Source organism: Staurois parvus, unplaced genomic scaffold (genome assembly GCF_062004578.1).
Source record: "Staurois parvus isolate SC_StPar_1 unplaced genomic scaffold, SC_StPar_1.0 ptg001647l, whole genome shotgun sequence".
Taxonomy (NCBI): Eukaryota; Metazoa; Chordata; class Amphibia; order Anura; family Ranidae; genus Staurois; species Staurois parvus.
The window spans coordinates 72085-87824 of NW_028319443.1; the positions used below are offsets into that span (position 1 = coordinate 72085).

General features: G+C 41.4%; 1 protein-coding gene across 1 annotated transcript in view; it reads left to right on the plus strand.

The window, feature by feature from the left end:
* LOC149434872 (catenin delta-1-like) overlaps window positions 1-15740 on the plus strand; it is a gene marked incomplete at its 3' end in the record, with an annotated part of 273021 nt that overhangs the window by 65431 nt on the left and 191850 nt on the right. Inside the window, exon 8 of the mRNA XM_089663279.1 lies at window positions 4154-4301. Coding sequence (XP_089519405.1) covers window positions 4154-4301 — 148 coding nt within the window. The remainder of the gene's footprint in view (window positions 1-4153; window positions 4302-15740) is intronic.

Sequence of the window (15740 nt, forward strand, 5' to 3'; positions counted from 1 at the left end):
ACCTGGTCGTGGCAGAAAGAAGATGCTGACTTCGACTGCTGTGCGCTACCTGAAGCGTAGAGTGGAGAGAAGTCCCCGTGTGACTGCTGAGGAACTGAGAAAAGATTTGTCAGATGTGGGTACAGAAGTTTCAGCCCAGACAATAAGACGCACACTGCGTAATGAAGGCCTCCGTGCCAGAACTCCCAGGCGTACCCCCTTGCTGTCTCCAAAGAATAAGAAGAGTCGACTGCAGTATGCCAAAAGCCATGTGGACAAACCACAAAAGTTGTGGGATAGTGTTCTGTGGACTGATGAAACAAAATTAGAACTGTTTGGGCCCATGGATCAACGCTATGTTTGGAGGAGGAAGAACAAGGCCTATGATGAAAAGAACACCTTGCCTACTGTGAAGCATGGTGGAGGGTCAATCATGCTTTGGGGCTGTTTTGCTTCTGCAGGTACAGGGAAGCTTCAGCGTGTGCAAGGTACCATGAATTCTCTTCAGTACCAGGAGATATTGGATGGAAACGTGATGCAGTCCGTCACACACCTGAGGCTTGGGAGACGTTGGACCTTTCAACAGGACAATGATCCCAAGCATACCTCCAAGTCCACTAGAGCATGGTTGCAGAGGAAAGGCTGGAACATTTTGGAGTGGCCATCGCAGTCACCAGACTTAAATCCGATTGAGAACCTCTGGTGGGACTTAAAGAAAGCAGTTGCAGTGCGCAAGCCTAAGAATGTGACTGAACTGGAGGCCTTTGCCCATGAAGAATGGGCGAAGATACCCGTAGATCGCTGCAAGACACTTGTGTCAAGCTATGCTTCACGTTTAAAAGCTGTTATAACTGTAAAAGGATGCTGTACTAAGTACTAAGATTGAATGTCACTTGGGGGTTGAATAAAACTGATAATGCTGTGAGCACAGAAAAGACATTTGTGGTTATTTCATTATAACTGTTATGTTATATTTGTCTGACCTACAAGTGCCTCTTTAATGTAAATGTAAGCAAGATGACTGAATGATCAAAAGCAATGTCAAACTGGCCAAAACACTCAATTTCAGTGGGGGTTGAATAATTTTGGTCACAACTGTAAATGCCACATATCAGTGTCCATCTGAGTTGCCTATCAGTGCTGCCTAACAGTGCTAGTCAGTGCTGCCTATCAGTGCCATATATGAGTACTGCCTTTCAGTGCCCATCAGTGATGTCTGTCAATGCCCATCAGTGCCACCTACCAATGCGTCCTCAACAGTGCCCATCAGTGCCGCCTATCAATGCCCATTAGTGCCGCCTTATCAGTGCCCATCACTGCAGCCTCATTAGCGCACATCAGTAAAGGAGAAAAATTACTCATTTACAAAATTTTATAACAGAAACTAAGAAAAAAACTTTTTAAAAAAATTTTCAGTTTTTTGGTTAGTTTAGCAAAATATAAAAACCCTGAGGGGATTAAATACCACCAAAAAAACTCTGTCTCGAACAAATGATAAAAATTTCATACGCGGACAGTGTTGCATGACCGTGCAATTGTCATTCAAAGTGTGACAGCGCTGAAAGCTGAAAATTGGCCTGGGCAAGAAGGGGGTATAAGTGCCCAGTAGGCAAGGGGTTAATAGTAGTCTTCTATTCTATATTCTCTATATAAAACAGTGATATCTGTACACTGAGTGGCACCCAGTGTCAGATATCAGTGTTGTATATAAGGAATAGCACTCAGTACAGATATCCGTGATAAATACAGTGGCTTGAAAAAGTCTTCCTCACGACTGAAATGTCCCCCATGTTGTCATGTTACAATGTATTCCCTCCCCCCCGAAATGTCCCCCATGTTGTCATGTGACAATGTATTTATTGGGGTTGGATGTGATAGACCAACGCAAGTGGCACATAATTGTGAAGTGGAAGGTAAATGTGAAATAGTTCCAACATTTGTGACCAATAAATCTGTGAAAAGTGTGGCGGCATTTGTATTTGGCCCCCTGAAGTCAGTATTTTGTAGGACCCCCTTTGGCTGCAATTCCTTCTGCAAGTCTTTTTGGGGGATGTCTCTCCTAGCTTTGCACATCTAGAGAGGGACATTTATGCCCATTCTTTTGCAGAATCACTCAAGCTCTGTTATTGGATGGAGAGCAGCAATTTTCAGGTCTGGCCACAGATTCTCCATTGGATTTCGGTCTGGACTGTGACTGGGACATTCTAACACATGAATATGCTTTGTTTAGAAAGTTTGGAGACCCCAAATTTAGATCAAAGGGATAGTTTACTGTCTTTCAGGTTTTTTGGGGGATGGCTTGTGATCTTTGGGATCAGAAATTGTCCTGGCATCAGTGGGAGTAAACCATGCATCTTTAGTATTAGGGGGAGGAATAGCATCCCACCTTTGGTGTCAATGGGAGGAATAGCGCCCCATCGTTGGTATCAGTGGGAGGAATAATGCCTTATCATTCATGTCAGATAAAGGAATCATGTCCTATCATTGGTGTGAGTGGGAAGAATAGTGCCACATTATTGGTGTAAGTGGGAGGAATAGTGCCCTATCATTGGTGTCAGTGGAAGTAATAGGAAAAATTCATTAACACATTCATTTTGAAATGTACCATTGTTGCGCTCTCTTTAATGTAAGTTTTTTTTCTTTATTTTGTGTAATACACATTTATTTTGAACATACTGTAGTGAAATTCTGTGACAAATGCATGCATTTTGGGCAGTGTAATATGTAGGTGGGGCTTTGTGTGGGTACAGCTTGAGTGGGCAGGGACACATGGGGCCCCATGATCTCCTATTGCTCGGGGCCCCATGAGTTGTCAGTCCGCCCCTGGTCAGCCCTTTTGGATAGCCATGTGTGGAAGGCCTCGTATTGCTTGGCATGCGGAAATATTGGATTTTCCTGAATAGGTAGATAGTTGGAGAATTGTAAAGAGAGACCTAACCTTATCTGGATTTTTTTCCACACTCTTAATGTCACTGAGTAGGAGGTTCTGTTGGAGAGCTTGAGGAAGGGTCTGTAGCTTCCTATGTAGTAAAGCAAAAGTTTTACAGGTATACAATATGGGATTCCAAATCAAAGTTAGTATATTTGGAGGCCTGCAAGATCTAATCTTGGCTAATGTATAATAAACATGACAGTTTGTACAGTATATTCTAATGTTTAAAGGTTAGCTTCCTCTCTCACTGGGAGATGCAGTTTCATTAAAGCTATGCAAGGCCTTTTCTCGCGCCAGAAGAAAGAGATGAGCGCCCTCTGGAGTGCTTGAAGATCTTTATGCTGGATCAAAAGTGGTATTGTTTGAAGGGGGTATAGTAAGCGTGTGAAACTATTCATCTTACATAAGTGGATTCTCCCAAAGAGCAGGAGGTCAATGCACACTTCCAATTAACCCAGTATTTTCACTCTCACAGGAGGATAGTTAAGGTAGTACATTGAAGAAGGCACTTTTCCTATTTTTGTGTCCGAGTATTTTATACAACTATTTTCTATTGGGAAAGGGAAAGATTGGACCCATGGAGAGCAACTGCTGTAATATAGGGGGAGAATCTCACTTATCGATAAGTAGTCTTGATTAACTTGATATAAGCAAACTCATAGTCAGAATAGCAGCTGAGAGTTTGCTTACATATTTTCAGTGACTTGCTGTCCTTGCATAAGACATTATTTGAGCTGGGGCAGCTCCAGCAGTGAAATGTTAATGAAGCTTCTGAGTTGGCTGACTTTCAAGCAGAGTCTTGGTTGTGCAGTAGACTTAACAGTTCTCCAAGGGGTTGACCAAAGTGGTTGTAAAGGCTCAAGGTTTTTTTTTTTTTTTGGTTTTTACCTTATTGCGTTCTATGGGTGGTGACATACTTCTGTTTTTAAGACTTTAATATATTTGAAAGTAATATGGGAAATTTTCATTTTCATGCTGATCATGAATAAAAACCCTTAAACAATTTACAAGGGTAAATTATCGAAAATTGAGCTATTTCAAAGCTAACTGAACAAGTTGAAGATAGAAGCTGAATAGTTCTGCACAGTTGCCCCAGACTCTGTCTACTCCTTTTTTTTTTTTTATAAATTCCCTTCATTTTATTTAAGGCTGTAAGATTAAAAATATGTTTAAGATGGTCAACACTTAAGTCAAGCACTGTGAGAAATGTATCTGTCATGTATTTTCTCTTTGACTTTTTAGCTTGTGGAGAATGCGGTGTGCCTGCTTAGGAATCTCTCTTACCACATTCATCGTGAGATCCCACAGGCTGAAAAATATCAGGAAACCCCACAAGCCACGAATACAGAACCACAGAACCCTAGTTGCTTTGGTGTGCGACGTGGTAAAGGTATCGTCTGGATATTGAATATTTTTATAAAATGGGGAACGTGTGACATTTAAACCATTAAAAAAAAAAATGCATGATGTTAGCCAACAGGGAAAGCAGTAACAAAGAAAGTGAAAGAAGGTAAAGTCAGTTTTTATACTAGAACTACAGTATGAACTTATGCTGGGGCTTCCCAGGTACAACAGCCTGTTTAAGGAAGTTGTCTACACCAACAATACAAAATCTACCTAATGGACTTTTGAAGCATCAACTTTAGGTAATATAAAAATCTTTATTTATAAATTCCTTAAAAGTAATATAAAATTGATGCCAAATATATATGTTACATAGCCCAATCCAAATAAAGGGTTAACCTACACTCCAAACCAGCCCACAAAATGTACACAAAGCTGTTACAGTAATGGATCCACAAGCTTTGGTAATAGGTGGAACTAAATGAGTGTCCATCTCTGAATAGAAAGTACTCCTGTTAAGGCCAATAAAAACTGCAGGGTCTCCCATTGATGGGCTCCTCCAATAGACAATGCCCCTCGTCTGTTTGAGGAGCCCACTGTACCACCAATGGGAGACCCTGCAGTATTTATTGCCCTTAACAGGAGTCCTTTCTGGCTTTCTATTTAGAGGTGGACACTTCTTACATGCAGCATGGCAAGTTTGCTATTTAATTGCTGGTTTTTATTTCACAGTGGCTCCCATATCATATAAGTGTGGTGGAATGACTTCTCTACAAATATGGGACATTGTATAGACCCATATTGTCTTTCTATTGAAGATTTGATGGTTTTGCTTGTATGCACGTTGGATACTGCACATTTGTGGCTTTTAATATGCCAGCATGTTTTTCTGCCTATTACACATACCATCCGATCTCCTGAAGAAGTGGATTTTTTTCTGGGAGATGGTTCGAGATGGGGGGTTCACACCCCCAGCTGTACGTCTCAATGTTTATTGTATCTATTAACAACTTTTGTGGATCAATTACGGTTTGTTAAATCTATGTGTAAATGTTGGTAGGCTTGCTGGGAGTGTGATTTAACCCCCTTACTCGTATTAGGATGATTGAACTATGAAGTATTTACTCCTTCGTGACTAGGCCATTTTTTGCTTTTCGGCACTGTGCTACTGTAACTGGCAATTGTGCTTTCATGCAATACTGGTATGCAAATTAAATTTATATAATTTTTTTCACACAAATAGAGCATTCTTTTGGTGCTATTTGATCACCACTGTGTTTTAAATGTTTTTATTGTATAAATCACTAAAGACCAAAAAAAACCTGTGCAGGCTGGATGCTGTACATGTATGTGATCCAGCCTGCATGTGCTGCCTGCCCGCAGTAAATGCACTGTGAACAGTCAGTAAGTGGTTAGGGAATTTATAAATTACATTTTTATATGATCTGAAGTTGGTGCCTTATCCATTAGATAGATTTTGTTGTGTTTATATAACATTTTATAGATGCTACTTAGGTATTTTTAAAGAGATGTGACATGAGATGGGGAGCAATGAAAAAAGGATCAGTAATGATCATATAGCTACCCCTGAGCACAGGCACTGTTAGACGGGATAAGAAAAGGAATTAAAAAGTTTTAAGCATACAAATATATCTCTCTCAAATATGTATTTTTGTTTACTGTCTGTCTTGTATCTTGGTATGTTCATTTAACCACTTCTTGACTGCGCTATAGTCAAATGACAGCCATAGCGTGGTTGTCCAGTTCTGGGAGGGTGTCATATGATGTCCTCCCAGAATGCACCCCCAGCAGCGCGCACCCGGCGCTCTGTGATCGCTGTGTTTTTTGCACACAACTGATTACATGACACGGTAAAAGGCCAAACACATCGGCCTTTTACCACTTGATCAGCTGTGTCCGATCACAGCTGATCACCATGTAAATACACTTCTCGGTTATCGGCAGTACTTTCCTGACGCTGTCAAGGCGTGAGGAAAGTACTGCCGATAACCGGCAACTGTCAAAGGAGACATCTACACTGATAATCGGGGTACTGATTATCAGTGCCCAGCAGTGCTACCAATTTGTGCCCATTAGTACTGCCAGTCAGTGCCCATCATTTTCCGCCTATCAGTGTCCATCAGTGCGGCATATCGGTGCCGCCTCATCAGCGCCTCCTCATCAATGCCCACCAGTGCCCATCAATGCTGCCTATCGGTGCAGCTTTTGCAACGCACATCAGTGAAGGAGAAAAATAACCTGTATGCAAAATCTTATAATTGAAACAGAAACCTTTTTTTTCCCTAAATTTTCAGTCTTTTTTCGTTTATAGTGCAAAAAATAAAAAAAATCCCAGTGGGGAGTAAATGCCACCAAATGAAAGCTCTATTTGTGGGGGGAAAATGCTAAAAATTTCATATAGGTACAGTGTTGCATGACTGCACAATTGTCATTCTAAGTGTGACAGCACTGAAAGCTGGAAATTGACCTGGGCAGGAAGGGAGCAAAAGTTCCCAGTAGCCAAGTGGTTAATTTAGTTCTTCTGTATAATTGTTTGAGAGAGAATCTGGCAGGTTTCACTGCTGTGTGACATTAAATTGAACTTGTAATTGAAACAAGCTAACTGCCACAGCCAGTGTACAGCAAAAAAATGTCATGCAGTGCCTTGTTCTACCTTTCCATTGCCACTCATTTTGTGACGGCAGCCCTCCTTTCCTGTACATGACAGAACTGATAGCTACCTAGACACTGACCACTGTACTGTAGAAAAATGGGAGGTATGATAGTGTACGCTAAGTGTAAAAAAATAAATATAACTTTTTTTATTTTTTTTGAGAATCTAGTCTCTGGCAGCTCATTTAACAGTGCTGCCCTCTGCCAAATGTGTCATTCTAAATAACATATGATAATAAGTCCATGTTCACAACAGTCCAATTGTATCCAAAATAAATTGTGTGAAAACGTAGTTCCTTTTTTTATGATGAAGTGCAGATACTTTTGACGGTGCGGGAACAACAGTGCTGTGCTCCCCTCCTGTGTTCCCCCACTCACCAACTGGTGTTGACCCTTAAGCAAAGCAATAAGAGTTCAGATGCGCTTGAATAGGAGTATCTGAAACTTGGGCTTTTCTCCTTGTCCTGCACCGCTCCTCTGGTAAACCGCAGGATTCAGAGATCTACATAGCGTAATCCAATGTTTTATTATTAGAAAACCATAAAAACAAGTTACATGCACAAAAAAAATGTCCACACCTTCCAGTGACATCACATCTGGTCGGTGGAATGCACACCACAGTGGTGCTTCCAGACCAGCATTTTGTGCCTGTCTCATTTCTTTGTGAACGTAACTTATTTTTATGGTTTTCTAATGATAACAAAATTAACTACTTTATGTAGATCTTTTGCAATCCTTTCCAAATACAATGAATACACACTTCTGAATCATGATTTTTACCAGAGGAGCGATGAAGGAATGAGAGAAAAGCCCAAGTTTAGGACACTCCTATTCCAACGCATCTTGACTCTTATTGCTTTGCTTAAGGGTCAACACCAGTTGCTGAGTGGGGGGGGAACACAGTAGGGGAGAACAGCATTGTGGTTCATGCACCGTCAAAAATATCTGCACTACTGCATTTTATCGTAAAGACTGCACTAATTTTTTCACCTAATTTATTCTGGATAAGATTAGACTGTTGAGCACATAGACTTCTCATATTATTTAGTATGACACATATGGCAGAGTTGTGCTATTAATTTGTGTATTATTAGCTGAAAGGTATTTATCCTTTATAACTGTATTTGCTCTAGGATTGTTTTATTTATATTGCATACTTTTATCACATACACTATTTTTCATTGTTGGTTTACACATTTAATATATATTTTTCCACAGTTAACACAGAGCAGGTATATAACAATTATTTCAACATGTAATATATGTATATCACCAGTGCAGACATTTTCTGAAAGATGAAAAGTCAAATCCTAGAACAGAATGATGACCATAATTTGCAGTGTGACTTTATCCACATATGGTGCTGTTTTATTATTGTAGAATATACACCGATCAGCCATAACAACATGACCACCCGCCATAACATAACTACTCACTTAATGTTGATTAGGTCCCCTTTTTGCTGCCAAATCAACCCTGGCCCATCAAGGCATGGACTCCACTAGACCTCCTAAAGGTGTGCTGTGGTATCTGGCATCAAGCATTCAGTAGCAGATCCTTTAAGTCCTTCATGGATCAGACTTGTTTTTCCAGCACGTCCCACAGATGCCTGATTGAATTGAGATCTGGAGAATTTGGAGACCAAGTCAATAATAAAATAATCAAAATACTTTGTCATAGCAAGCATAGATGCACTCTACATGTCCAATCTAACTTTACACTTGGCACAATGCAGTCAGACAAGTACCGTTCTCCTGGCAACCGCCGAACCCTGACTTGTCCATCAGATTGTCAGACAGTGAAGCGTGATTTGTCACTCTAGAGAACACATCTCCACTGCTCTAGAGTCCAGTGGCAGTGTGCTTTATACCATTGCATCTGACGCTTTGCATTGTACTTGGTGATTTAAGGCTTCGATGCAGCTGCTTGGCCATGGAAACCCATTCCATGAAGCTCTCCACACACTCTTGTGCTAATCTAAAGGCCTCACAAAGTTTGGAGGTCTTTAGCTATTGACTCTGCAGACAGTTGGCAACTTCTGCGCACTGTGCGCTTCAGCAGTCTGACTCCGCTCTTTCATTTTACTTGGCCTACCACTTCGTGGCTAAGTTGCTGCTGTTCCCATTTGCTTCCACTTTGTTATAATACCACTAACAGTTGACCGTGGAATATTTAGTAGCTTGGAAATTTCATAGGTGGATTTGTTGGACAGGTGGCAACTTCTCACACTACTACGCTTGAATTCACTGAGCTCCTGAGAGCGGCACATCCTTTCACAAGTGTTTGTAGAAGCAGTCTGCATGCTTGATTTTATACACCTGTAGCCATGGTGATTGGAACACCTGAATCCAATGATATGGAGTTGTGTCCCAATACTTTTGGCAATATAGTGTAGTTGGTAAGGTTGAAAAGACACCAGTCCATCCAGTTCAACGTGTGTGTCCAGATACCTGTCCAAGAGTTTTTTTTAAAACTATCAATGCTTCCTGCTGACACCACCATTTGGAGTGAGTTCCACATCCTTACCACCCTAATAGTGAAAAACCCCTTATGCAGTTTAAGGTTAACCTGTTTTTCTTTGGGGGGGGGGGGTGTCCAAGATGGCAACCGGAGTGGCCGCATAGGAGAGAGCTCTGCCGCCTCAGAGCATTTATCCGCATCCATCCTGGTGGTAGCGAGCTCCTACCACCAACAGAGACCCCCTGTGGACCTGGCTTGCTGCCTGGAGACAGGAATCGGGTCGGTTTGGGCCCTCCTTCCCCCCAGGAGTGACGGAGGTTCGTGGACCAGATCTGGCCTGTGGCCTATCCCGGGTGCTGCTGCCGGGAGTCTGGTGTGGTGAGCTGCTGACTGGGGGAGGGTGGTGCCCTACATCAGACCCTAAATCCTGCTCCGGGGACCTGCGACCTGTTGGGGCCTACAATCGGGAGCCTGTGCACCCATCCCGGGGGTGAAGCAGTTCGGCCTCGTCCGGTAGCCTGTGGGGGGGGGGGGGGAGCGGTTGCTGCCTGGAGGGGGAGCATCGGAGCTGTCTATGCAACCCCCCCTAAAGATTTGGCAGTCTGCGCTCTGCAGGGCCCTGGCAGCCCTGTGCCCTGCTTGGCTGCTGTATCGAGCTTGGGATCCTGCAGGGGTCCACACCTGTGGGGTCTGAGTCTCTGGCCTGCGTGAGGGGCTCCAAAACCCACCACAGCTCATATCTCCCCCTCAAAGTGATAGTGTCCTGAAATACCATGGACAGAGTTGCTTATCTCCTACATGTGTTCAGCTTCGTTTATACGTATTCATTCATGTGTGGGCCGAGGGGGCCCCAATACCTGTATTTTGCGCCAATTGTTATAGTAACCATTCTTTCTGCCGGTACGAATGAATATAAGGTTGATGACTAGAGGAAAGCCTTTGACCACTGGCAGAAGAACTGAAACTACGCAAGCTGCAAACACCAGACCGACGTCGTGGACTAAGGCGGGTTTTGCCATGGCCGCATCCCCCTCCCAGGAGCCCAGGCCACCTGCTGCACCTGCAGACTTTAATTCTCTCATGAGGGCGATTACCAATTGTCAGACGGTGCTCACCACGAATATAGAACACCTGCAGACTGATGCGGGGCTGCTCCGGAGAGATCTTGACACGTTCTGGGGCCAGCGGTCAAGCAACATGTCAGCAATGTAGATGACACCATCCGTGACCATTCGGCAGAGATGCATACACTGCGGATTAAGGTCAAATGTTTTTTGGGAGTTTAGTCCTTTTTTCTCTGTTGCAAGGTACATTTGATTTTTTTCTGTGCATGGTTTCAAGCTAACATACTAGTCCTTCTGATGCCTATTTTACAGTTCTATGTTTTCTTCCTCGGATTCAGCCTGAGTGGTCACAACTTTTTTTTCAAATACTTATTTTATGGCACCCCCGGATTTGAAATGTATCTCCTGGAATGTGCGGGGCCTCAACTCTCCTGTGAAGCGCTCGTTGGTCTTCCAATTTCTCAAATCCTATACTCCACATACAGTATTTTTATTTTGCCAAAAACCCACCTAACGGGCCAAAGGGTACTGGGCCTAAAGAAATCCTTCTCCTTGTTATTTGTAATCAGATTCCCTTCATCATCCTTTAGGTGGCCAATATGTTCAGACCTCGCATTTTATCTATTAATATATTTAAAAACTTTTTTGGGGTTCTTTTTACTCTCCTCTGCTATGCCTCTTATAGTCCATTTTAGCTGCTCTGATTGCTTTCATACACTTTTTATTGCTTTCCATGTAGTGTTGGAATGTTGAGAATGACCCCTCTGCCTTATATTCCTTGAAAGCCATTCTTTTCTCTGTTATGTCCGTTTACGGTAAAGTTTAGCCACTCAGGTTTGACCTTCACTCTTTTTTATATTTATTGCCCATTGGAATACACTGGATTCTACCTTTTATTTAATATGTTCCTAAAGTATTCCCATTTTCCTCAGTGTTCAATGTTTCTAGGTTTTGGCCCCATTTAATATCCTTTTAGTATTGAATGTAGTTTAGAAAGGTTGGCTCTTTTGAAGTTTAGTATTTTTGTACTACCCTTGTGCCTCCTTATCCTGTCATTTATGCTGAATGTTATCCTATGATCGCTGTTTCCCAAGTTGTCCCATATCTTCACATCTGCGATCAGATCTGTGTTTATAATTAATAGATCCAGCAATGCATGCTTTCTAGTTGGGGAATACACCAACTAACTCATTAAGTTGTCCTGTAAGACATTTAGGAAATGGTGGGCCTTATATGAGTGAGCTTTTCCCTCTGCCCAGTCAATATCTGGATAGTTGAAGTCCCCCATAATGATGACATTGCATTGCCCTGCTGCCATTTATTTAACCACTTGAGCTCCTGAGGATTTACCCCCCTTAATGACCAGGCCTCTTTTTGCTACTCGGCGCTGCACTAATTCAACTGATAATTGCGCGGTCATGCAATGCTGCACCTAAACGAAATTTACGTCCTATTTTTCACACAAATAGAGCTTTCTTTCGGTGGTATTTGATCACCTGTGCGCTTTTTATTTTTCACGCTATAAACAAAAAAAGACCAAATATTTTGAAGAAAAACTATATTTTTTACTTTCAGCTATAAAAAATATATAGTAAACTCAAAGTTAGTTATAAATTTAGGCCAAAATATATTCTGCTACATGTTTTTGGTAAAAAAAAAAATCCCAATAAGTGTTTATTGATTGCTTTGTGTGAAAGTTATAGCGTCTACAAACTGGTATAGATACTGCAATTTACGAAATTTTTTTGCTATACAGCGCTGCGCTAGTTTAACGGACAATTGCGCGGTCATGCAATACGGTACATAAATTAAATTTATGTCCTTTTTTTAACACACACAGAGCATTCTTTTGGTGGTATTTGATCACCTGTGCAGTTTTTATTGTTGGCGCTATAACCAGAAAAATTTTGAAGGAAAAATTTTTTTTTTTTTAATATTTTCTCATTTTGGTCATAAAAAATATCTAAAAAAAAACTAAAATTTCGTCATAAATTTAGGCCAAAATGTATTCTGCTACATGTTTTTGGTTAAAAAAATCCCAATAAGTGTATATTGATTTCTTTTTGTGAAAGTTATAGCGTCTACAAACTATGGTATAGATAATGGAATTTACATAGCTTTTACTTTCTGACTGCCCATCACATTTCCTGAGGTGCTAAAATACCAGAATAGTACAAACACCCTCAAATGACCCCTTTTCGGAAATTAGACACCCTAAGCTATCTGCTGAGAGGCATGTTGAGTCCATGGAAGATTTATTTTTTTTCCACAAGTTTCTGGAAAATTACAAACTTTTTTTTTTTTTTTTTTTTTTACACGAAGTTGTCATTTAAATGATTTATTTCTCGCACAAGCCATGGGTATATGTGGAATTACACCCCAAAATACATTCTGCTACTTCTACTGAGTATGGGGATACCACATGTGTGAGACTTTTTGGGAGCCTAGCCACATACAGGAGCAGTAAATCATTTAAGTGACAATTTTGTGTAAAAAAAAATATATTTATTTTTGTCATTTTCCAAAAACTTGTGGTAAAAAAATAAATTCTTCTATTGATTCAACATTCCTCTCAGCAAATAGTTTGGGGTGACTACTTTCCAAAAAGGGGTAATTTTGGGGGGTGGGGGCGTTTTATGCCCAGCATTAGAAGTTTATGCCACACATCATTCACTCTTCTAACCACCTGAAGACCAAGCCTTTTTGTTCACATGAAAAAAATCTGTATGTTTTTGCTAGGAAATTCATTTAAACCCCCAAACATATATTTTTTTAAAGCAGACACCCTAGTGAATATAATGGTGGGTACTACAATTTTTTATGGCACATAGTACTCGCGCAGCGATTTTTCAAAAGCAATTTAAAAAAAAAAATACACTTTTTTTTACTTTTAATGCACAAAAACACAATATATTGGCCAATTGTTTGGTAAAATATAAAAGATAATGGTATGCCGAGTAAATAGATACCAAACATGACATGCTTTAAAACTGCGCATGCCCCGTTCAATGGCGACAAACTGCAAACATTTTTAATATCCATAGGCAGCTCTTTAAAAGCCACCATTTTAGATTTACAGAGGAGGTCTAGTGTTAGAATTACTGCCCTTGATCTGACGTTCACGGCCATACCTCACATGCATGGTGCAACCGCTGTTTACATAACGGCACAGGGTCAAGGCTTGTGCACACAGGTGTGTGCGCATGGGAGGGGCAATTTTTTTTTTTTTTATTATTATTTTTACATTGTAACTTTTTCATTTTTTTTTTTTTTTTAAATCACTTTTATTGCTATAACAGGGAATGCAAATATCCCCTATAACTTCAATGGGCATTGTCCTATATTCTTTTTTCAGAAATCTGGGGTCTATCAGACTCTAGATATCTCCTCTGCCCTTACATTATCTAATCAAACCAAAATCGGTGTGATCAGATGCTTTCCCAATTTACAAATGGTGCTGTTTATATCCTGCGAAACTGAAGTGATGAAATGCTTGTAGCTTCCGAATTCTTAGACTATAGAGATGATTGGCACCATTCTGGTCTCCAATCAGCTCTATGGTCAGCTGGCAGAAACACTGGCTGCATTCTCAGGTTTCCCTGATGGCACAGGACTGCCCGAGAAGGCCGTGGAAGGCAGCGGGGGAGGGGGGACATCATCTCCCACTGCTTCTAAAAGCAATCTTGCAGCTAATTAGCCACTAGGATTGCTTTTACATGAAAGCCGATCACCGACTGAACAAAACGACACCAGGATGATGCCTGCAGCTTTAGGTCCTGGTATAACCATTCAAATCCAGTGATGTACCAGTACATCGCTGGTCCTTGTTGGTTATATATGCTATGTTCTTTTTTTTTTTTTTGTATGCAGCCAGTGGACTGAATGAAAAAATAAGAAATCTCTGCCAGAAAAAGTGTGTGGTATGCCCACCATTAGAATATACCGCCCTGCATCCACCCCTTCACACATTGGTGGGCACACATTAGGACACACTTTGCCACAAGTTCCAAGATTGAATAAATGTCTAAATAGTGGCACGCTTGAATAAAAATTGTCCACGTATAAGTGGTACCCCATATGGAGAAATGATGACACCAAGTCCCAAACTATCTTGCCAGTGGTCCTCATGTAGTCTGGGCATCCGGACGGGCTCCACGGGACTATCTTTTCCCTCGTAAATCCGAAACTTATAAGTATAGCCTGTTGTCCTCTCACAGGTCTTCTACATCTTGACCCCATATCTAGCACGCTTGCAGGGGAGAAATTGTTTGAATGCAAGGCGGCCAGAACAATTAATAAGGGACTCATCAACGCAGATGTTTTGCTGGGGAGTATAGACATCTGCAAATTTTAGGTTAAGGTGATTTGCGAGGGGCTGAATTTTGTGGAGCCGGTCAAATTCAGGGTTACCCCGAGGATGACAGAGTGTATTGTCGCTGAAATGCATAAAACACATTATACTCTTATATCTATGCCTGGCCATAGCAGCCGAGAACATGGCATATGATGAATCGGGTCTGCGGACCAATACAACCGCAATTCATTTCTTTTAGTAATGCCCATGTTGAGGGTTAGGCCCCAAAAAAATGTAAATTTGAAAACCGTAATGAGTTTCCATGCGAATGGTCTGGCAAAGTTTGAATTTGGGTTGGCGGCAATAAATTGTTGTGCATATAAACTGCTTTGATCCACAATCAACGCATACAGATATTCCGTGAAAAACAGCTCCAAAAATCAAGGAGGTATGTGAAAGACCAGGATGTACTAGACCGCTGGTACTCGCCAGTTCACCAAAAGGTAGAGCGGTACTAGTACTGGCACTCTGCTGCATATGAGAGTCATCAAAATTTACCGGCAAGTGCTAACAGAGATCAGGCCTGATTCTGCGAACACTGCGGTTTTATGTGCAATGTATCAAGTGACAGTGACCTACTGACACTGCACTTGCTGGGGGAGAAGGGGGGGGGGTAAGCGTAGGGGCTAAACGCAGGTGTTGGCAGGTGCCGGGACTGATCCCGCTAACTCTGCGTTTTTGGGAACGCTATACTAATGTGAACGCTGGTATAGTGCTGACCTGATCAAAGATATTGACCCGTTCAGACACTATACTAGCAATGGAGGTTTATTGTACATGAGCGTGCTCCTGGCAATCAAGGGGTTAAATGTGATGACTGGTGTACTGACGGGCAATCTGACGCTATCTGGTAGGGGCGCGAATCACGTGTATGTGTGTATATGTATATTTATATATATATATATATATATATATATATATATATATATATAGA